General features: G+C 37.9%; 2 protein-coding genes across 19 annotated transcripts in view; both read right to left on the bottom strand.

The window, feature by feature from the left end:
• SLC9C2 (solute carrier family 9 member C2 (putative)) overlaps positions 1–2405 on the bottom strand; it is a 96834-nt gene extending 94429 nt beyond the window's left edge. For 9 of the 13 annotated variants that reach the window (XM_038542483.1, XM_038542490.1, XM_038542487.1 and 6 more), the window contains exons 1-2: positions 2263–2402; positions 999–1194 (exon numbers count right to left, since the gene is read on the bottom strand). In XM_038542483.1, coding sequence (XP_038398411.1) covers positions 999–1134 — 136 coding nt within the window. In that variant the 5' untranslated portion in view covers positions 1135–1194; positions 2263–2402. Of the gene's footprint in view, positions 1–998; positions 1195–1897; positions 1920–2160 lie in introns of those variants that run through there. The other 4 variants (XM_038542484.1, XM_038542485.1, XM_038542486.1 and 1 more) reach the window with 4 other exon arrangements.
• Positions 2406–4791: 2386 nt separating this feature from the next.
• The window catches only part of ANKRD45 (ankyrin repeat domain 45), a 51322-nt gene continuing 43161 nt past the window's right edge, over positions 4792–12952 (bottom strand). For 5 of the 6 annotated variants that reach the window (XM_038542497.1, XM_038542500.1, XM_038542499.1 and 2 more), the window contains 2 exons: positions 11058–11196; positions 4797–8606 (listed from right to left, as the gene is read on the bottom strand). In XM_038542497.1, coding sequence (XP_038398425.1) covers positions 8575–8606; positions 11058–11196 — 171 coding nt within the window. In that variant the 3' untranslated portion in view covers positions 4797–8574. Of the gene's footprint in view, positions 8607–11057; positions 11197–12952 lie in introns of all 6 variants that reach the window. The other variant, XM_038542501.1, reaches the window with a different exon arrangement.

The following is a 12952-nucleotide window of genomic DNA, read 5'->3' as shown; positions in this document are numbered from 1 at the left end:
TGTAAGGCTAAAGAAATATTTCTTGAACTATTTCTGCAATGCCCTTTCCTGCTGGAGCACTTATCTCTATGTAATCATCAAGGATCTAGAGCTGATGAAATTCATGGTCACCAGCACCTCCTGCTACCACAAGGGACCAGTGTCATTAGTGTGTGTTTTAAAGATCAGCCGATAGAAGGTGATTTTGCTCCCTTTAGTAAGTACAATTGAAGACGTTTTTTAAGAGTGTTTGCTTCATTGTTTCATTATAGTCTTCCCAATTCCAGGAAGGATTTTAAAGCAGCTGACCATTTTTTCTCAAATAAAAATTTCTTAAAGAGGACTAGAAACCTTTCCCTAATCTCAAGCATTGAATTGTGATATAAAGTACCTGTGTTTTTTAATCTGGTGTCTCATGTACATGAATATCATTCACCATACCTATTGAATTCTTAATTATCATTTACAAGGCCCTTACTTGTGAAGTCTCTATTTCTCCACTAGGGGGTGGAGTGGGTAGCACTTTCCCTGAAGTAAAATCACATCTAAAGCCATGATAAAATGGACACAACTAATGACACCAACTACACAAATGTTTGGGCCCCATTTGCCCCAGTTGCCCTCTCCTCATCCCAGATATACGTTGGTTAGGTTAAGCCCGGCAAGCGGGCAGCATGAGGCTTGCCTCCCCATTACCAGAGACTCTGGACCACAACCTTACAGTTAAACTAACCACATTGCATTGTAATTATTATTTGCCTGTCTCCCCAGTGAGAGCCCTCCTTGAGGTTGGGGACTGTCTGATTCTCCTTCTGCCTACCACTCTGCCGTGCTCAGCAAATGACACCAAAGGAAAGCATGTAGTAGAGATGCTACTGATCATTAAATGAAGCTACACCGCCAGCATTCGCTCACATCTTAGTTACATGGGACTTCTTATGGTGAAGTTGTGATCACTTTCTGCACCGAGAAAGGTTCAGAGGACAGAGAAAAGATGAAATTTAGAAACAACCACTTACCTCCCAAAATAATAGTGGAACACACAAGCATTATGAAATGCCCATTTACAACTGTGTAGCTAGCTGAACTTCCACAGAGTAATTCAGGTTTGTGACCTTCTTTGTGTACCCAGAAGGAAGAGTTTGTATTCGACATTGCTTCATCAGTCCTAATGTGATGAGTTCGTGAGTTACTCCACCACCACCACAGACTTACCTGTTATAATGCGCAAAAAGAAGAAAATGAGATTTGCCGGGTCCCAGTGCATCCACTTTCTTTCTACCTAAGGTTGTACCACACTCAGGTCTGAGCACGCCTCTTCTTGCCACAGGCACACATTGATACCTTCTGTTCTACCTCTTCTCCAAGAGCATTTTATAGGAACACCAACAGCAGTGTTAGTGTTTCCTCCTATTTCTATGTATACACGAGGGAGCGACTGCATTGATTTCTGCACATAATCATTGTATGATCTAGTGATGTATGTGCATTCCTCATCAGACAGTGAGTTTCTCAAGGGCCAGGGCTGAATATTATTTTTCCTTAAGGCTGTGCACACAGTATGTGGCCCATAGACTCTCCATAACATTTGATCAACTGAACTTTTTGAGGGGGACCTCTTCCTCCATGGGTACAAATCATTCTGGAATTCCCCTTTACTACTTCAATCCCATGTCCTCTTTTCCCTCTCTTGGGCCCCTCCAAATCCAAAATGGGAAAGGGAAATGAGGTCAAAGTGGAGTCACACCAGATAAGGTCAGGTTGGGGAAAGAGGATCAATAACCTAAAAGCAAAGGAAAAGACTAAAGTTGAGGTTTTATCATACTTTCAAGTGAATTAGAAAAAGTCCCCCTTCCTGATGACAGGGCACATGGCTTGGCCCATGAGTAATAGGTTGGATTTCAGTCCCAGTACCTACCCACAGCTGGTGCCCTTATGCAGAACACAGCATGCACAAATCTATGTAGTGGTCCTGACGACTCATTCTGTTTTATTTTTCCTTGCAGTTAATCCTTAATCTAAAAATCCCTATTAGTTCCTGAGGTATCCCCAATAATATTTAAAATTAATCTTTAGGTCTTCATTTTGCACTTGTTTGGTCTACAAGCCATAATGATTTGGGAGTAAAGCAGAAATGGGCCAGAAATGAGATTCAATTGCTACATCTTCAAGCCACTTCACCTGTCCCTCAAGTAGCCCTTCAGGTCTTTGGCATCCTTACATCTTGCTATCCCCACCTGCCATTACAGCATCACTCTCAAATCCAATTTTTCTCTAAATTACCAAGACCAGAGATACCGTCTTCCAAGGCTAAGCCGGTTCAGAGTTGAAATCAAGATGAAGGCCCTTGAAAATCACAAAGAGCAATGCTCAGCTCTGTGCCTGTTTGCCAGAGACAGTACTGCCAACTGATATCTCACCCAAAGCTATTTCCATTCCTAATTCCCATTGGTTGCTTGCCAACTTACTTTCATTCTGATTGGCTACATTCATCTCCCCCTCCAATCCAGAAGCAGCTAAGTGATCCAGTTCAGGGAAGTTTGCAGTTCTGAATGCTCAACCCACAACTGTTTTAACTGATTTTCTCTCCCTGACATAATAGCTGAAATGGTCACTCACCATGTAGACAGACTTTCCTCCTATTTTTTTCTTTTTTAAATATATACTCTTTCATTCTCCAACCCTAAGCCTCTTCAACACTGCCTGGTCTCCCATCTGACTTTTTCATTTCTCCTCATTTTCTCTTTTTCTACCTATCTGTCCTTTTTGATGGGAATTTCTCACTTTGGGCCCTTACTTTGAAGAAACAACATTACTCATTCTTCTTTGGAGTACAAGTGTATCCCAAATTCTGTGATCCCAAACTTAATATATTTTTGCCTCACATCTAATCACTAAAAACATACAGTACAAATTTAAACAAATGAACATTGTTAAGAAGTTTATAGTTTATTTTCAAGGAAGTTATTTTGTGACAATGAAGTTCTACTCTCTCGTTCTTATGTCATACTAGTCTAATCCTCTTCCCCAGAGCACCAAGGATAGCACCACAGCAGTGAGATTACTAAATCTATCATCAATCTTCTACATCACTAGATATCAAAGAATCTTTGACAAATCAAAGTCTCAATTCCTACTTGAAACTAAAGAGTTTTAGTCAATAGCTCTATGTCTGGCCCTGATTGCAGCAACCACCATTGGTACCCATACCCCATTCTTCAAAATATTTGCTTTCAACACTTTGTTGTTGTCTGGTATCATGTTTTTAAAAAATAAAATAAAGCTGTCTTATTCACAGGCTCTTTTTTTTAAAGATTTTATTTATTTGACAGAGCACAAGCAGGTGAAGCAGCAGGCAGAGGGAGGAGAAGCAGGCTCCCCACTGAGCAGACAGCCAACATGGGGCTCAATCCCAGGACCCTGGGATCATGACCTGAGTTGAAGGCAGATGCTTAACCAACTGAGCCACCCAGGCACCCTGCACAAGCTATCTCTTGAGAGACTAATTCCTTACTCTTTCCCATGCCCTTACTTAACTCTCCTAGTTACCAAGTTCACTATCCTTTCTCCCATTTTCATCTTTGTTATCTATACCTCTGGTCACCTTGAATTCTCTCAACTGCTTCATATCATTTTGAGTAACATCCTTCCGCCTTCTACCTAGTTCCTATCCTGCTATCCCCTCAGGCTCACTTAAGTCACCTAGATCCTATCGGTAAGTCTCATGAAGCTTTATATTTCAAAATTCGGGTTCTCCATGGCTTTTAGAAAAATCCTTGTTACCTTGAGAAACCTTGGACAAAATTCACAGTTGGCTCTAGATTACACATAGTTCTGCTAGAGATGGAACATAACTAAAATACAGAGATGATTGAACATCTTTACATTATAATCTTTCCCATAGAACTCTAAAGAAAAGCATTAATCTGTATTTCATCATTTTTAGTAGAGCCAGCTGAGTAAACTATGACATCTTTAGGAGCTGAGGGCTGAGAGGCTGCCCAGGGCATTTCCCCCAACCCCATATTCTAATAGATTATATTAACTGACTGAGACAAGGCTGGTTAGTCATAGTTTCTCTTCCCCCTATACGATTGGTTCAGGGATGGGCATGGGACTCGGATAGGGCTAATTAGATGGTTCCTAAGCTTGATATATATTTTTACTGACAGAGATTTGCTCTCTTTGCATTTTGGTTTAGCTAGGACAATGACTGCCTAGAGCAACTAGAGGTCATCTTCCTAGATGCACTGAGAAAACCTATCTCAAGTCTGAGCAGTTCCCGGAGCCACTGCCTTAGATACTTCTAAGGTCTTACAACCTCACAATCCCAGCTGAGATTTTATCATTTCTCAGAATTCATTTCTTAGTTTGAGATTTTTTTGCCATCTAGAAAGGCTAGGCATGAGAAACAATTTTATTTTCAAATCCAGTTGAGTACTGGATATAATATATTTCTTTAAAATTTCATTTGAAAACTGAACTGTTCCTTTTCATCCTTAGCATGATGATTGAGTTCATTACTTAGACAACAGTGTGGTCGAACTTACCACCATCACATAACAAAGGCCCCTTTTTTCCAGCTTCTAATATTTTCCTCTTTTTCCTATCAAACTCCCACTAATAACTTCCTAGGGTTTTTTTAAGATTCTGCATCTTTCACTAACACTATTATCTGGGCCCTTTGGGCTTCTGCCTATCACCCAGTCCCAAAAAGGCAACACCACATATTTTAGGGTTTTTTATGTCAATTTCTCACTACTGGAGTCTAAAATTTGTATGATATAATGCTGCATAAAGACACAAAGCTTAGGAGGTTAAAACAACAATTATTTATTTAGCTGAAATCTACAATTTTGACAGGACTCAACACAGAAGGCTTGTCTTTGCTCCATAGAGCACTGGCTGCAGTGGCTTGATTGGAGGATCCACTTCCAAGATGGTTCACTCATATGGCTGGCAGGTCGGTGGTGACTGCTAGCTGGAGCTAGCTGGAGCTGGAGCTCAAACAGGGCTTCAGGTTGGGGGCCTGTTTCTGTCCATATGGGACTCTCCACACAAACTGGTTTCCAAGACTGAGCATCTCAAAAGAACTAACTGGAGACTGCATCACTTTTTATGATCTATGGAAATCACATAGTATTACTTCAACTATAATCACAGGGCTGCCTAGATTCAAGAGAGAACAGAGATGCACCTTTCTCTATGAGGAAGGTCATTATCACATTGTAAGAGCAGTAGGACAGGAAATGTGGCCAACTTGGAGAATACAATGTATCACATATTAGATCAAATATCAGAGTGTATTGTTAGCACTTTACAACTTAGGGCATCATGTTAACCTAAATAGAATTCTGCTGCCTCATCTCAGTCTAGATAGTTGTTCTCAAAGGCTAGACCATAAACCAGTGGTGATTCATGACAAAAGTTCCATCATACATGGAAAAATGAGAGAAATATAAAAGTCCATAATAAAGCTTAATTTAGTCAATTTATTTTTTTTTAATTTAGTCAATTTAAAGGGCAGAGCCTTACAATGAAATCATTCCTTTCTTTTCTGATATCAAAATGTCTTTTATTAAATAATAGTAAGAGCAGATAGCAGCTGTTTTCTTAATAATGTCATATCAATCTTCTCCATTTTTTCACATTCTTCCAATCAAAATACACAAGTCTCAGGAACCACTGTGTAGAGTTTACCACAGCACTGAATTTAGCCTTTGCTTGACCACTTCCCAAATAAAATGATTTAATTTACTAGTATGAAAACTGAAATAATAATTACTTTGTGGGTGTTCAGAACACACCCTACAGCTACCTATGTAATAGCTCAAACTCAAAGCATAAGGGCATTTTAATCCTCCTATCTATAGGAGCAACAGATCAATGCAACAACAGATTATAAGTACTATATCTCACATCAATGGAATCTTTGAAGTGAGATCCAGGAATCCCTTGGTAAGCACCAGGTTCACATGCCTAAAAAGTAGTGTGGCATTTAAGGTGAAGATCAGCAAACAGAAGGTTACAGGGGAAACTGGATATATAGTTGTGATGCTGCGTGTACATGCAGTTGGTCTACTGGAGGAGAGGGAGCTAAATGGAGCACTGGCATGAGCAAGATATGGAGAGAAGGGTTCAGGAGTTGTTTTTAGAAAGGTGAATAAGTTCTATAGATGAATGAAGACCAGTGAGCTCCATGAATAAAGTAGTGCCAAAAGAGAATTTATTCAACTGTTATTTACTAACTTACTATCATATAGGCTCTTGAGGTATGAAGAAAAACATTACAAATCCCTTACCCTCAAAAAGCTCACAATTCACATAGGGAGACAAACATGTGAACAATTAAATAGAATGTCTATGTGGCTATTAGCACTATGGTTGCCCTAAAAAGGGAGGGATCAGTGCTTCCTAACGCTGGGGATAGAAAAGACCATGGGATGGAGAATTACAGACTGCTTTGCCAAAGGTCAGAATTGGTGCTTTTCTTTCAGCTTTATTGAGGTATTACTGATATATAAAATTGTAAGATAGGACTGACTTTTGAGTAGTTTCCATTGCTGGAGGCAAGATGAAGAATAGGAGCTGGTGTCTTAGTTTGGGCTGCTATAACAAAAGACCATCAGCTGGGCACTTTATAAACAACATTTACTTCTTACAGTTCTGGAGGCTGGGAAGTCCAAGAACGTGGTGCCAGAAGATTCAGTGTCTGGTGAGAGCCCACCTCCTAGATGGCTGTCTTTTCTCTGTAACCTCACATGGTGCAAGGGGCAAGTAACTGTCTGGAGTTCTCTTTCATAAGGAGAGCCTAGTCCCATTCATGAGGGCCTTACCCTCATGAACATTTTTTAATCACCTCCCAAAGGCTCCACCTCCTAACATTATCACATTAGGTTTTAACATATGAATTTTTGGGGGATACTAGCACATTCAGACTGCAGAAGCTAGTGAAGGAGTTAGAAAAGGAGATTGTTAAGAAAGTAAAGTAACCGTAATGACATAAAGGTGCCAATTAAGGAGTTTCCAGAGAACAATATTATAAACATCAAAAGTTTCAAGAAGTTTGAAGATAAGGACTGACAGATAAACAAAGGAGAGAGGGATTTATTTTGTACTAGGCATCTCCACAAGTGTCTAAGTCTTCTCTAGGAATCCTTTAAGTGAGATTCAGGAATCGTCTCCTAATTACCAGGACCACACACCTGGGACGTCATGTCATATTCAAGATCAAGGCTCAGAAAATGTAAAGTTAGAGCAGAAACAGTAAAAATGGCAACTAGCCTTGTCCCAAGTTACTACAGTGCTTAAAGGTAATGGACTTCTGGCAGCACGCAGCAGGAAAAAAACAGAGCAATCACGGACAGACCTTCTCTGTAGGGCTTCTCTGTAAATACCACTGGGTCTACCAGAGGGCAGTGACAACTACTCCCCTATTCTTTTGCTTAAGGCAACTGAAACTATTTGCTCATACATAAAAATGATCTCAAAACTTAAAAATTTGTGACACAAATTTAAAACAATGTAATCTCAAAACCATGATGATGAGAAAGTGTCAACTGACAAGGAATTACTGAATTGTTTATTTCTTTTCCTTCTTCTCTATAGTGAAAAAAACTAGCTTTCAGGGTAGGACAAAAGAGAAAGTCATACGAACAACAAATAAATGTGGGGGTTTTTAAAAACATGTTCTTTCTATAAAAATTTTTTTTTTTACAAAATCAGAGTAATGGAAGGTTCAGTAATGGAAGGCTTAAAGGTAAACTAGGAAAAAAAAGACATTCCAAATCGCTAATAGGAAGTCAGCAATAATATTCAAAACCTAAGAAGTATAAAACAGAACAGACGGAAAGATAGCATGGAGCCCTATTAAGATATCTATATTACCAAACCTATAGAATAGGGGAAATCTAAGTGTTGGCGGGGAGCAGGGGAGGAGGGAGAGAGAGAGAGAGAGAGAGAGAGAGAAGAGGAGGCAGAGATTAAAGACAAATGAGAAATTTTTCACTAAAAGACTAAATCTCACCTCACAGGTACATTTTAATTTAGACATAAAAAGTAATTGTTACACAAGAAGAGGAGTGTGAATCTAAACCCCTCTTAACATTTCCTTGCTCCAGAATGGCATCCTATAGCTTTCCTTTGAAAGAGGGAGAACATAGTTTTCCTCTGGAAATAGCTAATATGTCTTTTTTTTTTTTTTTTAAATAGAATTCCTCCATTTAATAGAATGCCTTAGTGACACAGAAAAATGTTGGATTCCCTATACAGATGTTAGAGCTTCCAAAGAGCTGTGGTGAGGGATTGGTACCCCAGAGCTCTCTGGAAAGAGCATGTGGAACTCATACGGAACTTCACTTGGAGCAGAGGCATGGCCACAGTGCCTGGACTTAAGCCATGCTGAATCGGGTAAAACAAAAGCAAGGTGATTTAATTTCATATTTAAACCTTTTTATAAAATCCCACATCTATTTTCTTAACTTCAATTGGCATATTGAATAAGTTTGCTTTTATAAATACTAGATGGAAGTGTGGTCTTTTATAAAATATATGTTCAGTAGGAGGTATGATCTTGATTTCTTTTCGGACCATGGCTTAGGCTACAGATTTGGCACTTTTCACTTGACCTGAAAGGAAGCAGATTTTAAAATTACACTTAATTAGTTTATAATATAAAATAAAAGTGGAGCCAGTTTTTAAAATAATTGGCATGAAATAAATGAGTATGTCCCAGCTTGAACCTTCATTAATTAAGCCTTGGTGTTGGTATGTCAATTCAAGAATTCTTCCCTACCTTTTTTTTTTAATATTTAAAGGTATGAGGTCACATTTCCCATATAATTGATACTATTATTCCTAATTCTGCTATTGAATAGAATAACTTTGAATAAACTGCTTAACCTCTCTGGTCTTCACTTTTCTTCATTGTAAAATGAGGAGGTCAATTCAGAGGTTCAATCAAGATCTAACACTTCTATAATATGAAGGCATAAGATACTGAGGTGCTTGGGGGGGAATGTAGGAGACCTGAAGAGAGAGGTGATTCTTCTTCAGAAATGAGAAGGGAAGCTGGGATGGGTGATGGGCCAGGCTAACAGTAGTAGTAGAACAGGGGAAGATGGTGGGAACCAAACTGAACCATCAATAATTCAAGTCTTAGGCATCTCACTCTTGGACTACACTAGTCTCACTCCCTCTAGGCTCTTCTTCATCCATTTTATAAGGAAAGCCATATTATTCACCCCTACTTAATCTTTCTTCTCTGCTACCTCAAAGCCTTTAATGGCAACCTTCTGCCCTGGAAATAAAGATCAAACTCAATATCCACATTCAAAAGAATGAGCTCACATCATATATAAAACATAACTCAAAATGGACCATAGAGCTAAATTAAAAGAGCTAAAACTACAAAACTCTTACAAAGAAAACATAAGAGTAGGTCTTGGTAACCTTAGATTAGGCAATGTTTCTTAGATATGAGACTGAAAGCATAAGCAACAGCAACAAAAAAATAGATACATTGGACTTCAAACTTAAAGTCTTTTTTGTCTCAAAGAACACAATTGAAATGAAAAGATAATCCACAGAATGGGAGAAAATATTTGCAAATCATATATCTGATAAGGGAGTACACTCCAAAATATGTAAAGACAAATCAACAATAAAAAGACAACCCAGTTTAAAAATGGGCAAAGGATTCAAATAGATACCTCTCCAAAGAAAATACACAAATGCCCAACAAGCACATAAAAAGATGTTTAACATCATTAGTAATTAAGGAAATGAAAATAAGGACTACATTAAGATAACACTTCACATCCACTAGGATGGCTAAATTTTTTTAAAAAGATAATAACAAATATTAGTGATGATGTAGAGAAATTGGAATCTTCATATACATTGCTTACTGGAAATAGTTCAGCAGTTCCTCAAACGATAGCCTAGCAATTCTCCCAAGAGAAATGAAAATGAGCAGTCACACAAATTTGTACATGAAAGTTCACAGCATTGTTACTTATAATAGCCAAAAGTATTATGAATATTGATCAACTAATGAATGGATAATTTTGAATTGGTACAATTGGAATATTATTCAGAAAGAAAGGAATACTGAAACATGTTCCAACATGGATGAACCTTGAAAACAATATGCTAAATGAAAGACTGCAGATACAAAATGCCACAGATTGTATAATTCCATTTGTGAAATGTCCAGAATGGGCAAATCTATAGAAATAGAAAAGATTCGCTTATAGGAGGTGAGAGGTGATTGCCAATGTGGTTTCTTTTGGGAGTGGTAAAATGTTCTAAAATTAGATGGTGGTGTTGATTATATAACTCTGTAAAAATACTGAAAACCACGGAGTTGTGTATTTTTAAATAGTGAATTGTATAGCATAAGAATTATATCTCAATAAAGCTGACATTTCAAAAATTCTTAGGTATGCCTGCGACCAAGATTCTGATAGTGCACCTTCCCCATGGACAGGAAAGCATTTCCCCAACAGGCTTTTCAAAACACAGTTATGATATTGAAAGTGCTTTTTCAAATTTTGCCACTCCATCTCCTAAGAGGACATGCCTTCCTAGTTGAAAATCAAAGGCATAGTAAATTATATAAAATGAACGAGTAATGGTAATAATATTAAGACTAGCATTAGGGATCCCTGGGTGGCACAGCAGTTTGGCGCCTGCCTTTGGCCCAGGGCGCGATCCTGGAGACCTGGGATCGAATCCCACGTCGGGCTCCCGGTGCATGGAGCCTGCTTCTCCCTCTGCCTATGTCTCTGCCTCTCTCTCTCTCTCTCTCTCTCTCTGTGACTATCATAAATAAATAAAAATTAAAAAAAAAGACTAGCATTAGACATTCTCTATAGAAATAATTCAGTTATTATTTTTATTCTTAATATTGAAATTGATAATAAACCTAGGGATTTATACCATACTTATATATGTGCTGGTAAAAGGTTAATGGCTACTTAATGAAGATTGTTAAAATCAGAATATATCAGAAATGACAACACTGAACCTTATCTTCATCTTATCTGATATTAAAACCATTTTCATCCAAAACTTACATGGTGTTGCCATTTTTGTGAAGATAGGAGTCACAATATCTTCCAATTGTTGTTTCTGCTCAGAAAGTTCGTTAATGGAAGCTTCCAAATGGGTTTCCAACCACTCATTTTTTATACGGCATGCAGTGAGGATGGTATTCTAGAGACAGAAACAAAGAATTTACTTTCCACTTGTTTCTTGAAAAATAAAACTCTATAGTATCTCTAAACTAGCACTGTGCAACAGAACTTTCTGTGATGATGGAAATGTGCTTTCTGTATTGTCCAATATAGTCACCATTTTGACATCTAGAGCCATTGAGTACTAGAAAAGTGTCTAGTCTGACTGAGGAACTGAATTTTTAATTTTATTTAATTTTAAATATTCTAATTTAAAGTAACTACATATGGCTAGTGGCTGCTATATTGGACAGCACAGCTCTAAAATAAGTGGAATGTTGTATATAATAAAACTCATAATCTAAGAGTCATGAAGTCTTGGGCCAGTACATGCCCTCTCCCTAATTCTTTAGTTTCATTGGGCCCTGTGATAAAGAGAAGTGTTTGCAAAGGTTGGAGAAGAACACATAGATGGTATGACCTGGATGCAACCCAACAGACAATGCTATTTTATTCCCTCTCAGATGGGTCAGAGGAGAAGAGTACAAGAAATGCAGAAAGAGCTCCATCTCACTGAAAATGTCTCATTTTGCATTGTAAAGGTATCTCTGCCCATGCACAGCAAACTGAGGGGGTCTGATTTAAGATATTTATTATTCTATGGTGTGTAATAAGAAAAAGAAGTGAATGCATTTATTGCATGGCCTGTCCATATTATAAAATAAGCAGTACTGTATGCAAACATATGTAGAATCAAGTAGAATTGGAAAAGTGTCTATATTATTAAAAGAAAAACAGCAGGGAATCCCTGGGTAGCTCAGCGGTTTAGCGCCTGCCTTCGGCCCAGAGCGTGATCCTGGCTGGAGTCCTGGAGTCCCTGCATGGAGCCTGCTTCTCCCTCTGCCTGTGTCTCTGCCTCTCTCTCTCTCTCCCTCTCTCTCTCTGTGTGTGTCTTTCATGAATAAATAAAATCTTAAAAAAAAAAAAAAGCAAATTAAGGAATAATATGTAGTTTAAAAAAATAATATGTATACTGTAACCCCATTTTTATAAAAACAAAACCTTATAAAACTGTATGTGTGCATACATATGTTTATTAAGTGAAGGGATAAGTATGATGAAATTAACACAAGATTTTATCAGAACCCACAGGGTAGGGTAGTAAGACTAGAAATAAAAGAGAGAAAGCTATTAAGTTTGCTTTAGGCATTTCAATTTTATTCTAATTATTACTATATGTATGCAATATTTTCTAGTTTAAATAACCAAATATTTAAAAATTGAAATTAGAAAAGCCCTTATAGTAACTAGATAAGGCACTGTCCATGGCAGGAAATTTTTGTTTCTCAGATCTAATAGCTGCAATAGTTATTTTAATAAAATTTTGCCTATGTTTTGTTGGTTTCATAAGAGATTTTGTAAAGTGTTTCACAAACCACAAGTGAAATGTGTAATTTATCATGTTCTCAGACTTGGGGATGTCTTACACTTTTAGCAAAGCTAATTCTTTTCCATCAGAATTATAAGTGACAGGGAATTCACAGAACATCCTGTATAGAAATGGAAGAGATAATTTTTTTATTTGTTTTTAAGATTTATTTATTTATTTGAAAGAGTGAGAGCATACACGCAAACAGGGGGAGGGACATAGGGAGAAAGAGAGAATCTCAAGCAGACTCCCCAGTGAGCGTGGAGCCCTTCACAGGTCTTGATCCCACCACCCCGAAATCATGACCAGAGCTGAAATCAAGAGTCAGTCACCCAACTGACTGAACCACCCAGGCGCTCTGCAAGAG

This window comes from Canis lupus, chromosome 7, assembly GCF_011100685.1.
Source record: "Canis lupus familiaris isolate Mischka breed German Shepherd chromosome 7, alternate assembly UU_Cfam_GSD_1.0, whole genome shotgun sequence".
In the NCBI taxonomy this organism is placed as follows: Eukaryota; Metazoa; Chordata; class Mammalia; order Carnivora; family Canidae; genus Canis; species Canis lupus.
Note: the sequence above shows the minus strand (reverse complement) of the source record. Positions and strands in the feature narration are given on the sequence as shown.